This window comes from Panthera tigris, chromosome E3, assembly GCF_018350195.1.
Source record: "Panthera tigris isolate Pti1 chromosome E3, P.tigris_Pti1_mat1.1, whole genome shotgun sequence".
Classification (NCBI taxonomy): Eukaryota; Metazoa; Chordata; class Mammalia; order Carnivora; family Felidae; genus Panthera; species Panthera tigris.
This window is the reverse complement of record NC_056675.1, coordinates 15493345-15520355: the sequence shown is the minus strand read 5'-3', so window position 1 is coordinate 15520355 and position 27011 is coordinate 15493345. Positions and strand designations below refer to the sequence as shown.

At 37.8% G+C, this 27011-nt stretch overlaps 1 protein-coding gene across 3 annotated transcripts in view; it reads left to right on the top strand.

The window, feature by feature from the left end:
• The window catches only part of RABGEF1 (RAB guanine nucleotide exchange factor 1), a 60850-nt gene that overhangs the window by 11570 nt on the left and 22269 nt on the right, over positions 1-27011 (top strand). The window contains exons 2-4 of one of the 3 annotated variants that reach the window (XM_042972573.1): positions 7753-7941; positions 11327-11493; positions 21829-21995. In XM_042972573.1, the coding sequence (XP_042828507.1) occupies positions 7763-7941; positions 11327-11493; positions 21829-21995 (513 nt within the window). In that variant the 5' untranslated portion in view covers positions 7753-7762. Of the gene's footprint in view, positions 1-7752; positions 7942-11326; positions 11494-21825; positions 21996-27011 lie in introns of all 3 variants that reach the window. The other 2 variants (XM_042972572.1, XM_042972571.1) reach the window with 2 other exon arrangements.

The window sequence follows — 27011 nt, the reverse complement described above, 5'->3', positions numbered from 1 at the left end:
TTCTGGAGGCTAGAAATCTAAAACCAAGGTGTCAGCAGGGCCGTGTTGTCTCTGAAGGCTGGAGATGCTGGCTGGTTGTCTTATAGTTCCTTGGCTTGCAGCCACATCGCTGCGATCTCTGCCTCTGAGGCCATGTGGCCTCTGTGTGTATGTGTGTGTGTCTTTCAGGGCCTTTTTGTAAGGACACCAGTTATTGGATTTAGGGACCACCCTAAATCAGTATGATCTTATTCTGTAATTACATCTGCTTATTTCCAAATCAGGTTTCATTCACAGTATTGAATTCAACCTTTTTTGGGGACACAATTTAACCCACAACAGACAGTATGGTTTTAGCTTTTGAAAATTTCTGCAGATTAATTGGATTAAATTTTTATTACACACAAGACACTTCTCGGAGGCTTAGAACATAATACAGATATATAATTCATTGCGCTGGCTAATAAATCTGAATAAATGCATTTTCCATCCAGGCAGTTAGTTGCTTTTTGTATTTCTCTTATGATATATGTGTGTGTATCACTTTGCTCAGCCACAGCAAATGGCTGAGGGTGAAATGGCTGCAGCAAAGCTAAACTGAGATCGAACTTTGAGAAAAAACAAAGCTGTTAGTGGTTGAAAGCATGTTATGTGTTGCAGTTTGTTGCTAGTTTGAGTAGAGTTAAGCCAGAGAATGTTTGGTCATTTACGTATCGAGTAAAGTCGCCTTTTGGGGAATCGGCTGCTGCCATGGAAGAGAGGATGGAGCATAGAAGGAAGTAGACCAGAGCAGCCAGTTTATTTGGTGTGCAAGTTTGAGTTGTTAGCCTGGGCAGTGGCATGCTCAGATTGGAATCGTAATTTCACTTATCTGGAGAGGGTGCGACTTAATACAATAGAAGATTGTTGTCAAGAACTCATTCTGTAAGAATGCTGCTCTGCCGGCTTTGCTCATTCCAGCAGTATAAACTCTACATTATATTTCATGGGTTTGATTACCACTTGGAATTATTTGGGCAGGCTAGTGTTTGGATGCTTTGTTTTGTTGTATTTAACATTGGAACTGTGCCACTGCTTCTCTGTGTGGTATTTACATTCATTTTGGAAGCAATGTATTTAATGATACGAAAGTTAGTGAAACTTGGATATAGATTTGAAATATTAACTCTTTGATTAAAACAGTGGTGTCTTCATAACATAAAGTGACGGACTAAAAGACGACATAAAAAGAGCACTTATAAAGAGAAAAAAAAGATTATATGTCACCTATACTTCGACTGAAAATAAAGGAAAAAAGATGACACAGAAAAATGAGCAAAAAACACAAATGGTTAAATTCTTCAAAGAAGGTATGCTAATGACCAGTAAATATTAAACATGGTTTAGGCAGCACATATTAAAACAAGAAATGATTTATTTTTTTGCCTTTCAGATGGACAAAATAAAGATTAGTAATATAGTATTTATTTATGAGTTTCCAGGAAAGTAGATTCTCTAATACACAATAGGTGGGACTGTAGATAGACACAGTCATTTTGTGAAGCCACTTTGGTAGTATATATCAAAATTTTAAATGCAGAAATCTTCACAGGCTCCTGGGTGGCTCAGTTGGTTGAGCATTAAACTCTTGATTTCAACCTCACAGTGTGGGATCAAGCCCCACATCAGGCTCCATGCTGAACGTGGAGCCTGCGTGGGATTCTCTCTGTCTCTCTCTCTCTCTTTCTCAAAAATAAATAAACTTTAATAAAAATAAATAAAAATAAACTGCAGAAGCCCTTTGGCATTCTGCTTCTGTTTCTCAGAAGCTTTTCATGTTTTGTGATTGGTCTACTCGTATCCTTATCCTGCATATCAGAGATTTACAGTTTCTTTTTATTCATATAATTTTAAATATGATAAAATACTTCATTGTCCTATTTTCTTAAAATATTTGCCTATTTTCTTTTTTTAAATATTTATTTTGAGAGAGAGAGAGAGAGAAGGAAAAGAGAATCGCAAGCAGGCTCTGCGCTGTCAGCACAGAGCCCAGTGTCGGGCTCAATCTCACGAACTGTGAGGCCATGACCTAAGCTAAAATCAAGAGTTGGACGCTTAACAGACTGAGCCACCCAGGTGCCCTTGCCTTTCCATTTTCTAAGTGGGCCTTTTAAAAACTAGATAGAAGTTTAAATTTGTGTATTTGAATCTTTTTCTTTTTAAAATTTTGCTTCAGTTTTTAAGCTTAAATAGCCCTTAGTCCTTTAAAAGTTTCGTAAGGTGCGATTAAGTCAGTTAAGTGTCTGACTCTTGATTTTGGCTCGGGTCATGATCTCATGGTTCATGAGTTGGAGCCCCGCATAGGGCTCTATGCTGACAGTGCGGAGCCTGCTTGGGATTCCTCTCTACCGCTCTCTCTGCCCCTCCCCTGTGTGCTTGCACACTCTCTCTCTCCCAAAATAATTAAATAAAATAAACTTTAAAAAAACGTCTTTTGAGATTTTATTGTCATTCGTAGTAAACTTGAAATGTTTTAAACATTTGCCATTTGTATATTTAATTTCCTCAGTAAAAATTGGTATGCCTTACCTTACCAACTACTTTAGCTTTCTTTAGTTCTCAATATTTATTGTAAATCACGTAATTTTACTATTAAAGTATTTCCTGGGTGGTTTTACATTTTGATACTATTGTGAATGGGATCTTTTTATATTTACAAACTTGTTATTGTTAGACTATTGTAAGAGTTCCATAGATTTCATTTACACATATTTAGCTTGTTTTACATAAATACAAATTTTTATGTGATTTTGTAATTCTAAAATTAATTATTTCCTCATTGTTCATAGTGTTTTAAATTCTTCTTTCAGGCCTTCTAGATATATAGTTATATCTCCCATATACTACATAGCAGGTGCCAAAATGACGGAAACTTTACTTTTACTTTTGTAAAGTGCCTGTCATAGAGTGTAAATCAGTGTATAATTATTTGTTAAATAAATGAGTGATGAGTAGAGAAAGCACTACAAGAATATAGTGAATGTCTCTGGGTGATGTTTTGACTTTCTTTCTACTTTATTTTCTACTTGTCTATATATATCAGGTTTTATAGAGTAAGCATCTTATACTTCCATAAGTGGAGAAAATCAAATTTCAGGAAAAAAGCTTATCTATTAGTTTTATTTCTTAACTGAGGTCAAAGGACAGTGTATCATTTTAGTAGAGTTGATTGGAAGTTTCTTGTAAATTGTGGCCTAGAGGAACGGACTATGAGAACATAGCACTGAACCCAAGAACAGGAAGTAGGACTCTCGTAAGGAAAATAGTGGGAAGCTACTCAGATCCACAAAATGTTTTTTTGTTTTTGCTGATTTTATGAGATCAATCTGGCTTTATGCAGAGTCTTAAGGAAGAACACACCTAACTCTGGGATTTGTATTCCTCTGTCCTTTTTTTTAGTGTACCTCAACCCAGGTTGAATACTAGCCTGGGGGCAGAACTCACAGGGCTCTCCATTGTCTCAGCAGTAGAGATCATTTTTACTCTGTCTTCTCTAATGTAGTGGGCCAATTGAATTATGCATTTTTTATGCCCAGGTTGCTCAATAAAAGCCTGCTTATTTGAGTGCAGTGCTCAAACAGGATCTGGATATGTCCCTCTGGCCTTCCTCTTGGGTGCAGTGGTGGTGGCAGCTTGCCTCTGGATTATGGCTCCACTGATTAGGGAGAGAGAGGTCTTTCTGTGCGGGAAAGACAGAATGGAGTCTCAGGCAGTTGATCCCCGTATGTTTCTCCATAACCGAAGGGGATATGCTGTTTACATGTCTCTGATGTCTAATGTAGGTGTGTTGACTGTACCTGCTTTGCCCCACTGAAACAGAGCTATCATCACCACTACATAGCCTTTCAAATCATGGCATGCACTTCTGGCAGTTCACTTGCTCTCTTTGTTTTCCATATTTAGAAATAACCTGAGTTATCACTGTTTAACTGTCTCATATACAGTGGTTCAGTCATACGTGTTGTCATTTAAAATTTAAGTGGAATTTTTTAAACCTCTCTAATTGGAAATGACAGAGTAACAGGAAGTTGCAAAGATAATACAGAGAGGCCCTGTGTACTCTTTGCCCAGTTTTCCCCAAAGGCTACATTTTACATAACTATAGTATACTCTCAGAACCAAGAAATTGACATCTGTCGTTTGTGTGTGTATAGCAGTTTTGTGTCACGGTCAAGATACCGGACTATTCTGTAACCACTAAGAGCTCTCTCATGCCACCCCTTTATAATCATACCCATAGTCCCCAACACTCCCCCCAAGTTTGGTAATTTGATGGGATTCATAGAACTCCTGTTCTCCTGGTGATGTTTTATAGCCAGGTGAGAGCATACAAAGCAGGATCAATAAAGGAAAACAGTGCACTGAGCAGAGTTTGGAGGATACCAGTCCTGAGTCTTCTCATGAGTCTTCTCCCAGCGGTGCATTTGATCCCCCAGCAACAAATTGTAGCAACGCGTGTGAGGTATTTTCCGTTAAGGAAACTCACTTATGCCTTGAATTCCAGGCTTTTTATTGAAGTTTGGTCACATAGGCACAAGTGCCTTCACAGTATGACCACAGTTAATGCGACTCCGGATCCCCCAGAATGAAAGCAGGTGTTCACCATACATCACACTATTTGCGCAGACTGTCTAAAGTGTGGTTCAAAGCCCCGAGCATACAAAACATAATGACACTTATGACATAAAGACATAAAGACTTCCATTCCCAGAAGCTGACCATGAGCCAGTACACAAGCAGGCCTTTCTGAGAATGTGCACGATTTTTGAGCAACTCAGGCCTGCTTGGTTAACTCTTTCCTTACCCTGCCTTGTTCAATATAGGTAGGATATAGAGCAATAATGCCAGCGTGGAGGTGAGAGTTGGGGATTTGGGGGAGGTACTACTTTAGAGAGAGTAACCAGGGGAGGTCTTCCTGACAGTGCGATGTGAAAGCTAAGACCTACAGTAGGAGAGAATAATCACCATGTGAACAGCAGGGCACACAGCCCTGGGCAGCATTAGAACACATGTGCAAAGGCTCCCAAAAAGAGATGTGGAAAAGAGGCCTGTTAGTTTTCTGTTGTTGCCATAACAAATCGCCACAAATTTAGCAGCTTAAAACAATACCCATTTATTATCCCCAAATTCTTAAGGCAGAAGTCCTGCCTGGCTCAGCTGGGTATTCTGTTAAAGATCTCAAGAGGTCAAAATAAAGGAGTCAGCCAGCCTGGGCTCTTTTCTAGAGGCTGTGGGGAAAATCTGCTTCCAGACATACTCATGCTGGCAGAATTTAGTTCATTTTGGTTATAGGACTGAGGTCATTCTCAGCTTCTAGAAGCCACCCACATTCCTTGGCTTATAGTCGCTCCACCTGCAAAGCCAATATTGAATCTCCGTGACTTCCATCCTGCCCTCCTCTGTTGAGTTTCACAGGCATACCTTGCTTTATTGCACTTTGCTTTATTGAGCTTCACAGATACCGCATTTTTTTCACAAATTGAAGGTTTGTGTGGCAACCCTGCATTGAGCAAATCTGTCCGCGCCATTTTGCCAACAGCATTTGCTCACTTCCGTGTTTCTGTGTCACAAAAATCTGGTAATTCTGGCAATATTTTGAACGTTTTCATTATTATTTGTTATGGTATCTATGATCAGTGATTACAATTCACTGAAACCGCAGATGGTAGTTCGCATTTTTTAGCAATAAAGCATTTTTTTTTAGCAATAAAGCATTTTTAATTTTAATTTTTATTATTTTTTATGTTAATTACTTTATTAAGTACATAAAATGTAGCAATTGTAAGTCTACAATTAAAATAACTATGTATACATCAGTAAAACTACCACTCAGATACTGAACATTTTACATATGAATGCCATGTTATTTACCACATAAAGCTTAAATCCTACAGTTTTATACTTTGTTATAGCTAAAACTCTGATAAAAACGTTGCTCCTACTTCAATTTCTAGGACTTTGTTTCTTTGCTGTTTTTCACCCTTCCTCTCCAATCCATAAAACTGGTATATTCTAATTTACCTGTAACCTTATCTCAGTGTCAAATTTGCATTTTTAATTTTTAGAATTGAACACTAAATGGACTACAGTATAGTGTAAACCTAACTTATATATGCACTGGGAAACCAAAAAATTTATTTGACTCACTTTATTGTGACATTTGCATTATTGTGTGGTCTGGGCCTCAACCTGCAAGATCTCCAAGATATGTATTTTAAAAATAACTTTATTGAAGTATAATTCACATACCATAGAATTCACCCATTTAAAGGTTAAACAGTTCAGTGGCAACCATCATGACATCCAACTTGCGAACATTTTCATCCTCTCAAAAAGAAACCTCATACTCTTCAGCTATCTCCTTTATTCCCACCCTCTCCCCCTTAGTCCTAAGCAACTGTAATCTATTTTCTGTCTCTGTAGATTTCCCCATATGAACATTCATATGAAGGGGATTATATAATACGTGGCCTTTTATGACTGGATTCTTTCACTTAGCAAAATGTTTTCAAGGTTGATCGTGTTGTGACATGTATCAGTATTTAATTCCTTTTTATGGTCAAATACTCCATTGTATCGATATACTACAATTTCTTTATCATTCATCCCCTTTTGGCTATTATGGATAATGTTTTAAACACTTGTGTACAAGTTTCTGTGTGGACATATGTTTTCATCTCTTTTGTGTATACACACACACACACACACACACACACACACACACCTTGGAGTGGAATTGCTGGGTCATATAGTAACTCTCTGTTTAATTGCTTGAGGAGCTGTCAGACTGTTTCCAAAAGCAGCTGCACTGTTTTACATTCCAGGCAGCCCTGTATGAGAGTTCTCCACATCCTTGCTAACACTTGTTATTATCTGACTTTTTTTTTCATCATAGCCATCCTATTGGATGTGAAGTGGTATCTCATTGTGGTTTCGATGTGCATTTCCTTGATTAGTGATGTTGAGCATCTTTTCACATGTTAGTTGGCTATTTGTATATCTTCCTTGGAGAATTATCTATGCAAGTCCTTTGCTAATTTTTCATTAGATTATTTGTTTTTGTTGTTGTTGAGCTACAGGAATTCTTTATGTATTCTGAATATTAATCCCTTAGCAGATACATGGCTTGCAAATATTTTCTCTCATTCCATACAGGTTGCCTTCTCACTCTGTGGGCTGTTTACTTTTCCATGCAGAACATTTTAGGTTTGATACAGTCACATTTGTCTGGTTTTCCTTTTGTGGCTTGTGCTGTTTTTGGTGTCATAGCCAAGAAATTATTGTCAAATCCAATGTCATGAAGTTTTTTCCCTGTGGTTTCTTCTAGGTGTTTTATAGTTTCAAGTGTTACATTTAGGCCTTTAGTCCAATATTAGTCCTTTCTTAAAGTGTTGTATGTATTATTGAGAGGGAAATAAGAAATGTTTTCTTTTGGATGACTGTGTCAAGAACTTGTTTGCTTTATTTTTTTTTAAGATTTTTATTTTAAATAATCTCTGCACCCAGTGTGGGGTTCAAGCCCATAAACCCAAGATCAAGAGTTGCATGCTCTACCAATTGAGGCAGCCTTGTGTCCCAGGAACTTGCTGTATTTAAACTCTTTGCCTCCCTCACAGCCTTCCTTCCCTCCCTAATAGCTTGAAGATTATGGACTCGCTCATATTTTTGTTCTCAATTCCTGTGCTGATAGAAGAATGATAGTGCAACAACACTTTCTTTTTTATACTTGATTAGCAGAAAGAAGATGAGCCTGAAGTCTGAACGCCGTGGAATTCACGTGGATCAGTCGGAGCTCCTATGCAAGAAAGGATGTGGTTACTATGGCAACCCTGCTTGGCAGGGTTTCTGCTCCAAGTGCTGGAGGGAAGAGTACCACAAAGCCAGGCAGAAGCAGATTCAGGAGGATTGGGAACTGGCAGAGCGGTAAAAGGACTTACCTGGGGGTGGTTTAACAGCGATACAGTTAGAGATATAGCTCAGTCATTGTCAAAATCCATTTTTCTCCCCTGTTGTGAGCTATCAGCAAGTCAGCTTAGTATTAGAAGTGAATTTTTTCTCTTCTTCTTCTCAGTCAACATTTAATGAATAGCTTTCAGTGATTTCTTCATTTTATCTTTGTCTTGTAATTATTTTGTGTTTAGAGTGTGTTAGACTGAGTTCTTTTAGATAGATAAAATAGACTTCTCAGAGAAGAAGAATGGAGATACACAGATTTCATGGTGAACATTAAATGCAGTAGTCTAGCTGATGTACCAAGCACATGGCTCTCATCAGGCATCATTTTTTTCATTCTTTTTTTTAAATTTTTTTTTAATATTTTTGTTTATTTTTGAGTCAGAGACAGAGTATGAGCAGGGGAGGGGCAGAGAGAGAGAGAGACACAGAATCTGAAGCAGGCTCCAGGCTCTGAGCTGTCAGCACAGAGCCTGACGCGGGGCTCAAACTCACAGACTGTGAGATCATGACCTGAGACGAAGTTGGACGCCCAACAGACTGAGCCACCCAGACGCCCCTCAGTTTTTTCATTCTTAAAATACATCCAGCATAGCTCCTGCCATGGTGATAAACACATAATAGTAAAAACTTTTTTGATTTGTATATAGAGCGTGTGCATTTTGGAAATTTAACTGTTTCTTAAAAATGAGATTTGTTAGTCCAAAGTAGTTTATATTATCCAGAAATATGATTATGATAAAAACTAAAAGATGGAATGGCTGGTGAGTATAGAGATGAATAAAACGCCATGAATGATGTTAATCTCTTGCCAAAACATTCTAGAAACAGTAAAACTTCTCCATAAAAGAACATCAGACTGAACTCTGACATCTTTTGCTAGTTTTTTAATACCTAATCATCCATATTTGTTGAGTGACTACTTTTCTAGCATCTGTGGTGAACTTGGAGAATTATAATGCATACTCACTGCTTTCAGTAACTCTATGGTCCAAAAGAGAAAATATAGAGCATTAAGTATTTGCTCAGATTTCCCACTGCACTCCTGAACATCTCAGTAGCTGATCCTGTTTCATGAAGAAAGCAGCTTTCTCCCCTCTCCACAGCGAAATGTGCTCCTATCTTGATGCTGACTTCTATTTTGTCTCGGAGAGAGGTATATCCTTATTCCATTCTCAGACTAACACTTCTACCTATGACTTCATGGTTTTTTTTTTTCTGCTTCCATTTATGACCTTGCTTGAGTTTTATTACAGCACTCCTTCTCAAATTTGAACAAACATGAGAATCACTTATCAAAACAGGGATCACTGGACCTCATTTTGGAGTCTCTGACTTTAGTAGGGTGGGAGTGAGGTCTGGGAATTTGCATTTCTAGCAAGTTCCCAGGTGATGCTGCTGGGCTCAACATATAGAACCATTGTTCTATAGATAGCTCTTTAGATTTATTATAAATACCTCAAATACGTTGGACCTGGTCCAAGGTCAAATTTCTTTCTTTTATTTACTCAATCCCAACATTTCCTCCTACCCTTCTTCTGTATCAGTTAATGACATCACTATTTTATTCAGTTAGCTAAAAAATATTGGGAGTCATTCTTTTTTTTTTTTTTTTCCAATATATGGAGTTTATTGTCAAATTGGTTTCCATACAACACCCAGTGCTCATCCCAAAAGGTGCCCTCCTCAATACCCATCACCCACCCTCCCCTCCCTCCCACCCCCCATCAACCCTAGTTTGTTCTCAGTTTTTAAGAGTCTCTTATGCTTTGGCTCTCTTCCACTCTAACCTCTTTTTTTTTTTTTTTCCTTCCCCTCCCCCACGGGTTTCGGTTAAGTTTCTCAGGATCCACATAAGAGTGAAACCATATGGTATCTGTCTTTCTCTGTATGGCTTATTTCACTTAGCATCACACTCTCCAGTTCCATCCATGTTGCTACAAAGGGCCAAATTTCATTCTTTCTCATTGCCACGTAGTACTCCATTGTGTATATAAACCACAATTTCTTTATCCATTCATCAGGTGATGGACATTTAGGCTCTTTCCATAATTTGGCTATTGTTGAAAGTGCTGCTATAAACATTGGGGTACAAGTGCCCCTATGCATCAGTACTCCCGTATCCCTTGGGTAAATTCCTAGCAGTGCTATTGCTGGGTCATAGGGTAGGTCTATTTTTAATTTTTTGAGGAACCTCCACACTGTTTTCCAGAGTGGCTGCACCAATTTGCATTCCCACCAACAGTGCAAGAGGGTTCCCGTTTCTTTGGGAGTCATTCTTAATTTCTCCTTTACACCACTTATCTGACCAATAAATAGAATTTATTCCAGCTCAAAGAAGTTTCTTGAATTTCATCCTTTCTTAGTTTCCAGATCTATATTTTCTCACTTAAATCTTTGTATAATATATTCTTTTTTTTTTTTTTTTTTTTTTAATTTTTTTTTTTCAACGTTTTTTATTTATTTTTGGCACAGAGAGAGACAGAGCATGAACGGGGGAGGGGCAGAGAGAGAGGGAGACACAGAATCGGAAACAGGCTCCAGGCTCTGAGCCATCAGCCCAGAGCCTGACGCGGGGCTCGAACTCACGGACCGCGAGATCGTGACCTGGCTGAAGTCGGACGCTTAGCCGACTGCGCCACCCAGGCGCCCCTGTATAATATATTCTTAATTATTGCCCCTCAAGTTATCACATAGCAACCTGCATTATTTTTTTAAAGTACAGATCTGATGATGGTCATTTATTGGATTTACAGTCTTTCTTGGTTCCCCACTACATGATAAAATCTAGGATTATAATGGGCTCAGTAGTCAAGGTTTCTTAACCACCTGGTCACACCGGTGACTACGCTGATCTTGATCTGCAAAGGAAACCATATGCCTTCACATTTGTAGTTCCCTCTTCCTGGAATGCCCTTTCACTCAGTGGAACCCTATTCACCTCTTAAGACCGGTGTAAATAGCACCACTGTAAAACCTTCTTTGTCTCCTCTAGCAGATTAAGTTGTTCTTTCCTATGTTCTCATAGCAATTAGGTTTTACTCTACTGTAGGAACTATCACATTATATACTTATCTTTTTCCTTTTCAACCTTGAGCTTGTTAGGGAAAAGGACTAGAGTTCCTTTTATGTAACCTTAGTATATTGTTAAATGAATATGATCTATGGAGAAGGTTCCTTTTGAAGTCTAGGAGTGTGTGGGATAGTTTCATTCAGGCACTTCAGACCTATATGTTATGTTTAGCCTCCATTTCTAAAAATTCAAGATCTCCCTGCAATTCATTGAGTAATAGCTTCAGATACAAGGAAAACTTGGAGGATGTCTGGCTCATTCTTAATCTCTCTTGAATTGCAGACTTCAGCGGGAGGAGGAAGAGGCCTTTGCCAGCAGTCAGAGCAGCCAGGGGGCCCAATCCCTTACATTTTCCAAGTTTGAAGAAAAAAAAACCAATGAGAAGACCCGCAAGGTTACCACAGTGAAGAAATTCTTCAGTGCTTCATCCAGGGTTGGATCAAAGAAGGGTAATTTTCCTTTTTTCTTCTGTGCTCAGATGAGATACAGAGTAGACCCACAGTGCATGTAGGCTCTGCTTTTTAATTTCTGTAAGTTGTTCAGTGGACATCAACCCATATTTGAAACCAAAATTGGGTTTAAGGGTCACACAATATATGAAACCAAAAATCTCTTTGGTTGGAGGACATTGTGTGTTAGAGAAACCTGTTTATTACTCTATAGGAGGAATGAAGAAAATTGAAATGGGTAGTTTTGTTTATAAAATTTATTCCCATCCAAATGGCTATCTTTTTGGATGTTTTATTCTTTATGCCTTTAATTTTTGGATTCTGGCTTATTCTGCTTTGTATAATATCCTTACTTAACCATATCTTGTCAGAACTGACTATTTCTAGGCTTAAATTCATCTAAGAAAGAGGTTTTCTGAGAGTTTGAGAGACAGCTTGCATCTTGAAGAAATATATAGAGAATATAAAGGAGAAGGTTTGCTTTAGGCGCTTGGAGGGGTGAAAGTAACCCATAGAAGGCATTTTCTGGTGCATGATTTGTATGTACATTATCTTTTTCATCCGCTTCTTAAAATGCTATATACCCCGCAAAAGGATTGTTGCTAAAGTTACACACGTTCTACCAGTCAGCAGACAGGCTAGTTGAAGTGGCCTAACTGGAAGCAAGAAAGAATGTCTGTTGTCAGCTTTGTCTTTGAACCTTTATGTTGGTAATCAGAGTTATGCAGTAAATTTGAAATGGTGATGGAGACAAGACTGATGCTATCTGAAGAGATGTTCTCTTGGACAAACCCTGCCATCTGGGGTAATTGTCAGGAGGTTTTTTGTCTGCCTAAAGGCAGGGAAATGAGTAATAATATCACACCTTAAGATCTTTGCTGGCCTTGAGTGCCTGGGTGGCTTAGTCGGTTAAGCCTCAGACTTTGGCTCAGGTCACAGTCTCACAGTTCATGTGTTCGAGCCCCACTCTGGGCTCTGCACTGACGGTGCGGAGCCTGCTTGGGATTCTCTTTCTCTCCCTCTCTGCCCCTTCTGTGCTCTCTCTGTCCCTCTCAAAATAAATAAACTTAAAAAAAAAAAAAGAACTTTGCTTGTCTTTCAGATTTAATGGCGTTGTTTGTTTTATTAAAAGAAAAGGTTGCTGGGGTGCCTGGGTAGCTTAGTCGGTTGAGCATCTGACTTTGGCTCAGGTCATCTCACGGTTAGTGAGTTCAAGCCCGCGTTGGGCTTTGTTCTCTTAGTGTGGAGCCTGCTTTGGATTCTCTGTCTCCCTCCCTCTCTGCCTCCCCCTGCCCCCAAAATAAAGAAACATTAAACATTTTTTTTTAAAAGAAGGAAAGGTTGCTTATTACCAAAAACACAGCACTTCTCTTTAATAAAAGCAAATCTTTAAATAGTCTTTCTGTTCACATGATTAATTTGAAATTGTTTCTTGGTCGGCTGTCACTATAGCAATTTTCTCTATTGTAATTAGAATGGGAATAATCAGGACCTATTAGAGATTAAATGAAGAACGTATTTGACTCATGCTTTATTTATTAGGAGGTAGTATAGTATGGTGGTTAAGAGCATAAACTTTGGAGTCACCCTTTTTTGCATCTCAGCTTTGTGATTTACTAGCTGTTGTGACCTTGAGCAAGCTAATTTCTTTAAGCTCTGTCTATTCTGAGGGACAGTAATACCTATTGTAGGCACGTCTTCAGAATTAAACAAGCTGATCCAATTAAAAGCGTTCAGCACAGTGCCTGACACGCTAAGTCTCCAATAAATGTTAGCTAGTTGAAAATACACATTGTTTGGGGCACCTGGGTGGTTCAGTCGGTTGAGCGACCGACTTTGGCTCAGGTCATGATCTCACGGTTTGTGAGTTCGAGCCCTGTGTCGGGCTCTGTGCTGACAGCTCACAGCCTGGAGCCTGCTTCACATTCTGTCTCGCTCTCTTCTCTGCCCCTCCCCTCTCATTCTCTGTCTCTCTCTGTCTCAGAAATAAATAAACATTAAAAAAGAAAAAAAAATACACATTGTTTTTCTGATTGAGTAATCTCTACTAGTAAGAAGCTCAAGGGTATTGATCAAAACCATTCATTCCTATTTAGCTTAAATTTTGTTTTTTGCTTTGGGAAAGTCTCATTAACCTTATGAATTTATGATATAGAGTGAAATGGTAAACTATGACAGCAGATGAAATAGTAAAGAAGTTCTAAAGCCATTGGCTCTAACTGCCTCATTTTACGAATGACAGTATGAAAGCCCATAAAATATTAGCCCAGCTTACTCAAGGTCCTGTAATATGTTGATATATGAGAACTCAAGTCTCCTGGTTCCATTTTTTTTCCCATTATATCCCTTGACCTCTAGTATATGTATGTGCATGTATAGCTACATCTGTATGTATAGCTACGGATAGATATTTAATGAGGTTTCTGTTACTGAAGAACTTAAGAGTCCTACACATTCAGTGACTCTCCTTGACACTTTTAAAAAAATTGTATCCTAAGAGTGTGTAAAATGTGCATTATTTTATGAAAGAAGATTTGTACTTTATTATTTTTTTTAAAGTTTATTTATTTTGCGAGAGAGCGCACAAGTTGGGGAGGAACAGAGAGGGAGAGAGAGAATCTGCACTGAAAGTGCAGAGCCCGATGAGGGGCTCGAACTCACGAACCGTGAGATCATGACCTGAGCCGAAATCAAGAGTTCAGACGCTTAGCCGACTGAGCCGTCCAGGCACCCTGATGATTTGTACTTTAAAAGAAACAATCCCAAGTTATTTTATTTAAAAAAAATATTTAGCCAGTATACTTCTTAGCTTCTTTTCACATGATAGATTCTTACCTTAGATTTTTAATCTTTAGTTGTTTCTGGTCTGTAGAAAGCATATGGGGATAAAGACCTCAAAGTATTGAAAAAAGATTAATGTGTATGTATTACAAAAGAAGATTCTGTTTGATCTTCTGTTTCACAGACTGCTTACATAACTTTGCCAGATGAACTTTGCATTTCAGACTGATTATTTGGGCTTTGCATGTGGATAAGGTTAGCCTATTACTAAATGTGGTTTTAATTTATTGAGTCTCTACTAAAATAGACCTTTTGTGTTCTGTATTCTTTATTTCACTTCATTAATACACAATGCCTTTGCTCTTGATATTTTTCTTGCTTCCATTGGTGGCATGAAAGAAAGCTCTTAAACCAAGGAAGGTTGGTTGTAAACAGAACATAAATATAGCCTTCTAAGGAGTTTGAAGAATATTTAATATCCTGTTAAGAGTTGGGTTGCCCTTCAGAGAAAGTTAATGGAATAGCTTGACTGTAAAGACTCAGAAAGTTTATTTAGAGTTTTAAAATCTCTAAAGTAAGATTGAGTGAGCTATATTATAGCTTACACAATAAATCATATTTGGTTGGCCAAGTTGAAATACTTGCTCACACATTTTAAAAGTCCTTTTTTTTGAGAGCTCAACTAGATGTTGTTGCCCTGAGTAGAATCTTGTACACGTCTTTCACAAACTAATCTAAAGGCAGTGCTCATAGGAAGAATATCTTTTCCATTTTTAGAACAGAAACATACCAATTTTTCCACCCAGACCTTAGATTCTAAGTATTAATCTTCACTGAAGTGAACTTGAGGGTTCCTTGGAGAAAAGACTGATTCTGGAGCTGGAGCAGGGGAGCCGCCCAAAATTTGGGGACATGTAAAAGACCCAGCAGCCATCTTCTGTGGATTTCCACTGGTCAAATTTGAGTATTAAGTAAGGACAATAAATGGAGTATACCTGAATAAAGTAATCCATTAGTCCTTTCAACTAATAAAATAGATAAATGATTAAATAAAAGAGAAGAGATAACTCTTTTTTACCATAGAATGTTGACTAATAAATGTGGAAGGAGAGATGGAGATAAGAAATCACCATTTTGCAGTCATCATAGTAAGAATTGATTCAGGCAGATTTCACCAGTGAATGTTAAATCTGAGGTGAGAGAAGTTTTCTGAGGAACAAATTATGAGCATGATCTCAAATTAAGTCCCACAGCTAATTTATTAATTACAAATAGAGAAATGGCAACTATGTAATGATGGGAAATGGACCTTATGTGCCTCCAGATATCCTTTGAGAAGAACATACCATGAATTATGTTAATACTTAAGCTGAAATTTATAACCTGAATCCAGTCATGAGGAAAGAAGAGAGAAACCCAAACTGAGGGGCATTCAATAAAATGACTTGCCTTTTTATTCTTTAAAATTGTCAATATTACAAAAACAAAGGAAGGCTGGGAGCCCTTAGAGGTTAAAGGGAGACTATGCGTGACCGCCAAACGAAGATGTGACCCTCCATTGGATCCTATGTAAAAAAAAAACCCACACACTTTTTTTAGTAACTGTACTATAGTTATGTAAAAGCATATCCTTGTTAGGAAACGCTCATATTAAGAGATAAAGAGCATGGGGGGTGGGAGGGAGGGGAGGGTGAGTGATGGGTATTGAAGAGGGCATCTTTTGGGATGAGCACTTGGTGTTGTATGGAAACCAATTTGACAATAAATTTCATATATTAAAAAAAAGAGAGATACAGAGCATGCTATATACAATCTACCTGAAAATTTAGAAAAAATAATAGAGATGTAGCAAAAGGTTACAATTTCATGAATCTGAGTTAAAGGTATAAAGAAATTATTTGTAACAATCTGGCAGCTTTTCTGTAAATTTGAGGTTATTTCAAAATAAGTTAAAAATAAAACTATAATCCTCCAGCATTCAGTGCTGTCCCAAGATGTCCCAGATGCTAGTTAAATAGAAGCATAGTGTTGATTACATCATCTGAAAGATCACTAATAAATTGCTACTTTAATCATGAGGGCCTGTGTGGCACTTAGATGAAACTGAGGTAATGATTCCCCAAGTTGAATTTAGAACTGATTTTATAATTGTGCCTGTTTTCTGATTTTCATTGATAAGGATTATGAGAAATTGTTTCCCCATTATCGCATATTTAGTGTCTTTTATTCTTTGACACCGACTGGGTGTCCCAACAATTCAGTCCTTTTTTTGACACTACCCAGAGTCAGCACAAAACCCACAGGTTAAGGGCTCAGTTCCACAAGACTGTCTCCACCCTAAGAGGCCAGCTGCAGCCCCCATGAGTTGGGCACCCATACTCCTGACCAACCATCTAGAAGTTGGGGATTCCCACAGGCCTCTTCTCAGATTTGACAATTTGTTAGAATGACTCACAGAAGTCAGGAAAACACTTCATTAATGCTTATGATGTATTACAAAGACTACAACACAGGGCTAGCCAAATGGAAGAGTTGCATAGGGCAGGGTATAGGGGAGCGGGCACCAAGCTGCCATGCCCTCTCTGGGTGTGCCATACAGCCAGCACCTCGTTGTGTTCACCAATGTGGAAACTCCCCAGACCTAATCCTTCAGGAATTTTTATGGCAACTTCATTTCATAGGCATGGTTGATTAAATCGTTGGCTGTTGGTGATCAAAAATGTCCATCCCCTCTGCATTCTGAAAGTCAGAAGTCAGGGGGTGGGTGGGACTGAAAGTTTCGAACCTCTAATCGCAGAGTTGGCTCCTCTGGTTCCTATAATATTCTGCTGAGTTGCCCCTATTGATTTTTTTTTTTTTGAATCTGAGAAACATGGGATTTTTCAGTAAAATTTTTAACATTGAGATATAAAATGTTTTTCGTCCTAGAAATGGTGTTAATCATCTTTACTACATGATCATGTCCTTTTTTGATAACTGGCATATTCAGATTGTCTTTACTCTTTCATACCTATTCTTCAAACAAATTTAGTGAAGATTTTGCTTTTACAGGTTTACTTTATATATCAAAGACTTAACTGGATTTAGTGTGATCTGCCTTTGCAGGCAGCTTTATGTAGTAGATACTGAATTGCTACTCAATGATTTGCTTAAAAAGGAATAAATAGACGCTGTAATAATAGTAGGGACGTTATGGTGTGGTTGTAAAGAACCCGGGCTTGGAAATTAAGCAGATCTGGTCTCAGATTTCAGCTTTTCCTCTACTTGTGTGACTTGAGGCATATAAGTGACTTAACTTCTCTAACCTCAGTGTGTATGTGGCTTAAAATGGTAGATATTATTATTTCATATGATTTCAGGAATCTAAATTTTTAAGGACTAATGAGAATATATAGTAAAGCACAGTGTCTGCAATATGGAAAATTCTTGAAAGAGCTGTAAATATTGCCAATATAATTCAAAAGCATATGTTATTCTGCTAGGAAGACTTTTTTTTATTATTGTTTTTAGTTTTTATTTAAACTCCAGTTAGATAACATACAGTACAATAATATTGGTTTCCGATGTACAATATAGTGATTCAATACTCCCATACAACACCTGGTGCTCATCACGACAAGTGCACTTCTTAATCCCCATCACCTATTTAACCCATCCCATCCCCCACATCCCCCCTGCTAACCATTAGTGTGTTCTCTATAATTAAGAGTCTGTTTCTTGGTTTGCCTCTCTCTCTCTCTTTTTTCCCTTTGCTCATTTGTTTTGTTTTTTAAATTCCACATATGAATAAAATTGTATGGTATTTTCTTTCCCTGACTGACTTATTTTACTCATGATATTCTCTAGCTCCATCTTTGTCATTGTAGATGGCAAGATTTCATTCTGTTTTGTGGCTGTGTAATATTCCATTGTGTGTATGTATGTATATATGTATATGTGTGTGTGTATCTTTTTTATCCATTCATCAGTTGATGGAGACTCGGCCTGTTTCCATAATTTAGCTATTGTAGATAATGCTGCTATAAAAATTAGGATGCATGTATCCCTTTGAATTAGTATTTTTGTATTCTTTGGGTAAATACCTAGTAATGTAATTGTTGGATTGTAGGATAGTTAAGTTTTTCAGGAACCTTGCTAGGAAGACATACATTCATTCATGTATGTATGTATGTATGTATGTATGTATGTATGTATGAGAGAGTACACACGCAGGGGAGGGGCAGAGAGAGGTGAGAGAGAATCCCAATCAGGCTCCACACTGTCAGTGCAGACCCCACCACGGAGCCCTTTCGCGTGAACCATGAGATCACGACCTGAATCGAAATCAAGAATGGGTCACTTGACCAACTGAGCCACCCAGGTGGCTCCAGTTAATGATCTTTTAAAGAAATTTTACTTTAATGAGAAATTGTTTTTTTATATTTGCCATTGCTGATGTTCTTTGTTCCTCCTGGCTATTTGGAAGTGAATTATTCCCAGTCATGTGTGCTCTGGGGATTGTTATTGTTCTGCCTGCTTCTTTATGCAATCTTGGGTACTTTCTCACATATACATGAAGTACTCCCTCAAAGACTCACAGGAATCCCTCTGCAGTTACCTGGAATTTTTTCTCTGCAGCCCCATCCTCTCTGTATTTTGCCATGCAATTTCTAGCGACTTTGGCCTCCCTCAGCTCTAAATGCTGTTTCCCAAATTCAGTAGGTCTGCTAGGCTCTGTTTGAGTTGCCATGGCCTAAAAACTCTCTGTGCAGCGAGCTGGGGTACTTGGAAGACTTACCATATTTGTCTGCTTCTCTCAGGGCTTACCCTCCCATCCACCTGTTGTCCGATGTCTGAAAAGCATTATTTCGTGTATTTTGTCTGATTTTCTAGTTGTTAAGGGAGTAGGGTGAACCCAACCCCTGTTATCCCATCATGACCAGAAGTGGAATTATCAGATTGAGTGAAGGATTAAGCTAAGTGTTAAAGAACTTTTTATTTCTTTTTTCTTTTTAAAGTTTTTATTTATTTATTTTGAGAGAGAGCACACATGTGCATGCGGGGGAGGGGCAGAGAGAGAGGGGGAGAGAATCCCAAGCAGGCCCCACACTGACAGCGCAGAGCCCAATTCAGGGCTCGAACTCATGAACCATGAGATCATGCCCTGAGTCGAAACCAAGAGTCAGGTGCTTAACCTACTGAGACACCCAGGCACTCCTTAAAGAATTTTTTCTAATCATACAGACTGTTGAATACACCTTTTGGTATTCCATATTGGTAAAAATGTTTAGAAAGGGTGCTTCCAGTTTTTGTTCTAAGTTAGATTGTACCTGATTAATTTATTTGCTAAAAAAAAAAATAAGTAGTACATTCAAATGGCTACAAAATAAAAGGTGTATGGTCCCTCACCCATCTAGTTCCCAGCCATCACCACCATTGTTCTCCCGTATTCAGACAACCTTTGTCATTGGTTTCTTGTGTATCCTTAGGTGCTTTTCTTCATTTCTAAACACATATATTTTTATTATATATACTCTGTTCTATATTCTTATTCACATACTGTCGTTTTTTGTTTTTTGTTTTCACTTTAGCAATATGTTTTGAGAACTCTTTTTTTTTTTAGTACATGAAAAGTACTTTATTTTAAAACTACATAGTATTCCCTTTTATGGATTAAACCACAATTTATTAGTTCCTTAGTGGTGTGCATTGTGCCATTTTTAGTCTTGCTGTTATAAGCAGTCCTAAAATGAATAGTCTTGTATATATTTCATTTTGTACATGTGTGGTTATATCAGAAAATTTCTGAGAAATGGAACTATTGGGTCATAGGATAAATGTATTTTTAATTTTGATGATTATTGCCAAATTGCATTTCATTGCAGTTGTATCATTTTACATTCCCACCTCCACAGATGAGAATGCCTTTTTACCCCATACCCTCATCAACATCAACATCAGATTTGTGTCTGTTCATTTTTAAAATGGCATCTCATAGTAGTTTCGATTTGCATATTTGTTACGAGTGAGACTGAGCATGTTTCCTTTGTTTAAAATACATTTAGGTTTCTTTTCTGTGCAATGTTAGGATTCCTTACCCATTTTCCTGTTGAACTGTTATTTTTTTTTTCTTCTTTATAGGAGTTACTTTACATTAGGGAGAGTAGCCCTTTCTTTGTGATAAAGCTTACAAGCATTTTTTCCAGTCTGTTGGTTGACTTTTGACTGATAGTATTTTTAGCCATAGATATAGTGGGGTTTTTGTGTGCTTTTTTTTTTTTTTTTAATTTTATTTTAATGTGATTTTAGGGCTTCTATAGTTCGAATCATAATTAGGAAGCAGCTGATAATCTGAAAGATCTGCAAATACTTGATTTGAAAAGATAACTATAATGTGCAACTTTGTTCTGCTAACTACTTAATAGTACTGTTGGGAGGAGAAAGGGTGTTTTCACCCTTACTCTCAACATAAGTCCAACAATTTAAGTACCTCATTGGTTTGATCACCAGCTATGTGATGATACAAGAGAGGTAGAATCTTTACTTCACCATAGTTAATAGTATATTCTTTTAGGTAGTCTACATGTGTTTGTCTCACTTGAATAATCCAGTCTTCTATTATCTGAAAACTTTACTGCAACTTCTTTATTGAAATATATCTCAGGTACTAAGGTTCAAAACATAAGATGATAGGAAGTTACTCTGAGTAAGCAGGTAACAAGTTGATTTCAGTATCTTCAGAAGATACTTTCTCTACCTAATGATCTTTCTTTTTGTGTATAAAAGGGAACTGTGGGGATATGAGTCATTTAATTCCTTACAGTTATTGGATTAGCAGTTGAATATCAGGAGGCTAGAATGTGATCAGAGAGCGCCTACTGTATTGTAGCACTGTTATCTTTATTCTTTAAAGGTCCCATTTGAAGAGGGGAAAGAGGTGTGTGGCCACTGATTAGACAGTGTTTTACTTACTTTGCTTACCTCTTTGCTGTTCGTTCTGTCATGATTGCTATGTTGGATGCGTTCTTGCACTTAGAGCAGTATGACTTGAAAAATTTTTTTGAAAACTGGATTATGGGTCAGGAATTGTTAGTCTCCACATAAACAAATGAGCCTTTGCCTTTTTGAGAAGTAGAATGGATTTGGAAGAGTTGTCTCACATGTTATAAGTCACCTAACATTTTTGTGCTTCTCCTGATTGTTATTTTGCTAATTGACTAGTTTTGTAAATTCATGCAGTCTTTGAGAAAGTTGTTCAAGATAGTGCCGCCATTTCAGTATTTATAATTAAGTATATGCGTCAAAGTATGATATATTTTGGCTAAGAAAATATTAGTAGAGCAACTTTTATTTGAATGGGAATATCTTTTAGATCGTGTAGTTTTATCTGCTTGTACTTCCTCGTCATAAAATAGATTGAGCTTACTTTAAAGTGGTCCAAATATTTAAACAGAATTTAAATTCAAGTTTAACTTTGATTAAGCATAATTTAAATAATCAAGTTACATAGTTTAAGTAATTCCATGCATGGATCTTCTATGTAATGAAACTTACTATGTTTAATTTTCCCAGCAGAAATTCAGGAAGCAAAAGCTCCCAGTCCTTCCATAAACCGGCAAACCAGCATTGAAACGGATAGAGTGTCTAAAGAGTTCATAGAATTTCTCAAGACCTTCCACAAGACAGGCCAAGAAATCTATAAGCAGACCAAGCTGTTTTTGGAAGCAATGCATTACAAAAGGGTAGGTTGAGAGTAACCACTTAGAAACATAGAGTTTTGGTTTTAGGAAAGGTCTTAGAGATAATCTAGTATAACTTTGTCATTTTACACCTGGGAAAATCAGGATCCAGAGATGTTAAGTTACTTACCTAAGAGATGTCACTGAACCAAGTTAAAACCCAACTCCCAGGCTAGTACTTTTCCACTGCAACTCAGTGGTATTTGGGTCATCTTTGCATGGAAAGTCTGACATCGAAGCCACTTGTATTGTGTACTTTAGTAATAAGCCTTCCTAAATTGTCACCTTGTATGTAGTTTAAACCACTAAGGGAACATAGTAGACCTTGAACTCTAGGTAGCAGTAGTTAGGCCAATAGCGTTCATTTTAGGGTTTTCTGTTTTTGTTTTGTATTTTGTTATAAAATACCTCTCCTTGATCAGGTGGGAGAAGGGAAAGCCAGAATTTAGATGTTGAAAGGGACCTTAGCAACTATCCAGTTTCAGTCCCTTTTGTTTTATAGATGGGGAAGGTGGGAGCCTGAGAGGATGAGTGACTTGTCAAGGTTACACAGTTAGATTTTGCCAGTGTCAGAACTAGAACTTGTGCCTTCCACAGGTGTCTCTTTAACCTACAATTTCTAAACTGTAATCTCAATTGCAGTAATTTTTTTTTTTGTACGTTTATTTATTTTTGAGACAGAGAGAGACAAAGCATGAACGGGGGAGGGTCAGAGAGAGAGGGAGACACAGACTCGTAAGCAGGCTCCAGGCTCTGAGCCATCAGCCCAGAGCCCGACGCGGGGCTTGAACTCATGGACCGTGAGATCGTGACCTGAGCTGAAGTCGGATGCTTAACCGACTGAGCCACCCAGGCGCCCCTCAATTGCAGTAATTTATAAGACTACTTGTAAAGGGACTCATTTCTGTAAACAACGATCAATTTATTTGTAACATTCTTTACCCATTAAACTCAGAATTAGCTCTAAAAGTCCCTTCTGGACAGTGAGGAAGTCTTAGGAAAAGAGAATAAGAAAAGCAGCAAGGTGATTAACTGCTTAGCTGTATTTCAGCTGTGGTCACTATCACTAGGCTAATAAGCAAACAGCTTCTGCCAAGATACTTTTTAAATATTGAATTCAGTTAATAAGGGAGAAAAGAAGCTTTCTCTCTTGTTTTTTGGTGTGCAGTTATACTGAGAATAAGCAGTCCTGTTTTCTCCTCAGAGTATTTGTAAGCAGGGGTGCCTGGGTAGCTCAGTTGGTTAAGCATCCGACTTCAGCTCAGGTCATGATCTCATGGTACGTGAGTTCGAGCCCCGCATTGGGCTCTGTGCTGTCAGTTCAGAGCCTGGAGCCTGTCTTCAGATTCTGTGTCTCCCTCTCTCTCTGCCCCTCCCCCACTCACTCTCTGTCTCTATCAAAAAATGAATAAACGGTAAAAAAAAAAAATTTAAAGCATTTGTAAGCACATAGTAACATTTAAAGAAAGCATATATCATTGATGGGTTTTTTGTTTTGTTTTGTTTTTGTAACATTTATTTATTTTTGAGAGAGAGTGAGTTGGGGAGGGTCAGAGAGAGAGGGAGACAAAATCTGAAGCAGGCTCCAGGCTCTGAGCTGTCAGCATAGGACTGGATGCGGGGCTCAAACCATGAGATCGTGACCTGAGCTGAAGTTGAAGCTCAACCGACTGAGCCACCCAGGCGCCCATAATCATTGATGTTTTGAGTTAGAAGCAGTGATAGACTTCCTTAGTATGGAATCTTCAGAGGTCATGTGGTATACAACTTTCATTTTTTTTTAATATATAATTTATTGTCAAATTAGTTTCCATACAACACCCAGTGCTCATCCCAATAGGTGCCCTCCTCAATGCCCATCACCCACTTTCCCCTCTCCCCCACCCCCATCAACCCTCAGTTTGTTCTCAGTATTTAAGACAACTTTCATTTTTTTAGCCATAAATAAAAACTAAGCCTTTGTAGTTTTTTATTCTTTTTTTCAAAATTTTTTCTAATGTTTATTTATTTTTAAGAGAAGGAGACGATGTGAGTTGGGGAGGGGCAGAGAGAGAGAGAGACAGAATCTGAAGCAGGCTCCAGCCTCCGAGCTGTCAGCACAGAGCCCAGGGTGGGGCTTGAACTTGGGAACGGCAAGATCATGACCTAGGCCGAAGCTGGACACTTAACTGACTGAGCCACACAGGCACCCCTGTAGTTATTTTTTCTTTAGTCCATACAGAATGTTTACAGGATATTCATACTATTTTGGCCTAGAGACTACAGTACATATAGCATATGTACTGTGTAATGCTATATTTTAGAAAAACAATAAGCTCATTTGATCAGCTCATCAGAACTGATTTGTTCATTTTTCTTTTGCTCAGAACTGTAACGTGCCCTTGTTCTGTAATAATTTAGTTGACTTTTAAACCAATATACTAAAGTAAAACAGTAATTAACTGGGGCAGAATACCATCATGCCTAACTGTTTTCAAGGCATCACTAACCCGTATCTGAGAACTGAATGTGGCCTCAGATTCCTTCCATTTGAAGAGCCATTGTGCAACAGTTTTCTGTTTCTACACTAGCACTAAGTGTTCTGTGGCTAAGTGTCCAAGTCTTAGGCAGGTATGTGCCACAATACCTGGCACATACCTGATATTGAACAGATATTTGTTAAACTGAAATGTCCAGCGCTTCTCCAGGATGCCCTTTTACCTTTGGCTGCAAGTTAAATGTCCTTTTAAATAAATAAAACAGTTTTTATATCAGAATGAACCAATCTTACCTAATAAGCTTCAAATCACTTAATCATATAAATTTCTTGAGAGGATCTGATTGAGTGCAGTTGGGGATAGTTGCTGAGGTAATGAAGTGTGTGAAAGGTGTCCTCTGTACTCAGGTAACCAAAACTCAAAATCTTAACTTAGGCTTAGACTTAAGGCTCAAAAAACTTAATTTAATGTTAGTCTCACCAAGTGGACTTTCTAAGTCATCTTATTCTAGTGACCTATACAGTATGAAAATTCATTTCCTATATGTTTGAACCCACCCTGTTGACGTTGCCATTAACTGGTGATTCTTTCTTCTGTGCCCCCCAGTAGCAGTCTTCCCCAAATCTCTGAGGTCCAGAACAATGGACCGCTCTTGCCCACATCTTTTTCTACTGCATTCCTGTTTTCTCCAATCTGAGTGTATGTCAGTGGTGAGCAGCCTTTTCCATATCTGGCTCAAGTCTAGAAAATTAAATATTTACAGAATTGCATTAAAAAGGTTGGGTTTATTTTCAGCCATTTTATCTTTATCACAAAACACCTCATCTGCACTCAGAATTTTTTTTTCTTTTTTCAATTTCCTCATCCCAAAAGGATGTCTCTTTGGGATGAAATTTCATTCAGTCCTTACATAATTCATACACACTGCAGTAATACAATGTAATGCTTTACTGTTCAACAAATATTGTTGGTTGCTCAGACTCTTCTGAAGGTGGTTTATTTTGTCATTTTTTCTGTTTGGTTAATCTTATTAGCTACTTAAAATATATATTTCTTACAGTTCCTTTTCATATTATTTAGAATAAGAGGTATTTTTATTGCAAACAAAATAGGCAGCTACATCATTAACACAAAATCCATTTATATTTATGTTGTCATCAGCCACTTTTCTCTTCTTAGAAGTCATCATAGCAAGAATTTAAATTTTACTAAGAAAATGACTGATGGGGGACTGGCATATACAGAAGAAGCTAAGAAGAATTTATAAGGTTTAGTGTTTTAAACTTCTTATCATTACAAAAATAACTAGAATTTAAGAATCTCACTGTAAGAGCCAAGCTTCAGATAGGTCTAAGAGTGGCCATGGATTCTGGATGTATAGGGTCACCAATGAAATGAAGGATGTATGGGTTTCTTTTTGTCATTCGGACAAAGCCTTTTTATGTGGCCAGGGTAATTTTAAAGTATTATATAGAGCCAACTTTCAATATTAACCTTTTCCATCATAACTAGAAAACCCTATTTTCTAACTTAGTAAGATCCCTTCCTTGGTGAAGTTTTTTTCCCATAAGTTTATTTATATGAAAACATTTTCAAAACACAAAACAGACTGCAGTTAAATCAAGAAGTTTCTTTTGCTGCCCAAAATGTTTAAATCCTGCCATTGTTAATTATTAATAAATCACTCAGAAGCACTCTCCCCTATTCTGAAAGTGGAGCCTACTCTATTTTTAAAAGTGGAGCTTATTATACCCTCTACTTCCTTAAAATACATACCTTCTAATTTATTAGATATTGAATTAAAGCTTCTTGATAAGTGAATTTTGTGGATTTCTCGATGCATTATTTTTTTGAGAGGGAGAGAGAAAATCCCAAGCAGGCTCCATACCCAGCATGGACCCCCATGCAGAGCTTGATCTCATGACCACAAGACCACAACCTGAGCTGAAATCAAGACTCAGCGCTTAACTGACTGAGCCACCCAGGTGCCCCTCAGTGCAATTTTAAAAACAAGATTCCTTTATTAGCAGTCATTCAGATATTCTTTTTCCTTACTAAAGAAGCAGTCAAGCACAAACGTAAGACCTTTTGTTACTTTCATCATTCTTTTCCCAAGCATTCATTCTATAAAATTCTGATATTGGTTATATTATATAAACTTAAAATTTTTCCCATGTCAACTCTCTTGAAAAACTATTTTTCTAAACCTGAATGAGAAAAAAATTACAGTTTACAACATAGCTATATCTTCATTTGTCTTCTCTTTCCAAGAATAAATAGAAAGCTAGGTGTCCTCCTATACCTTAAAATGACTTCACTATTCTAGGGGTGCCTGGGTGGCTCAGTTGGTTATGCATCCAACTCTAGATTTTGGTTCAGGTCATGATCTTGCAGTTTGTGAATTCAAGCCCCATGTCAGGCTCTGTGCTGGTGGCGTAGTGCCTGCTTGGGATTTTCTCTCTCCCTCTCTCTCTTTGCCCCTACCCCACTCACATTTTCTCTCTCTCTCTCTCTCTCTCTCTCTTTCTCTCTCTCTCTCTCT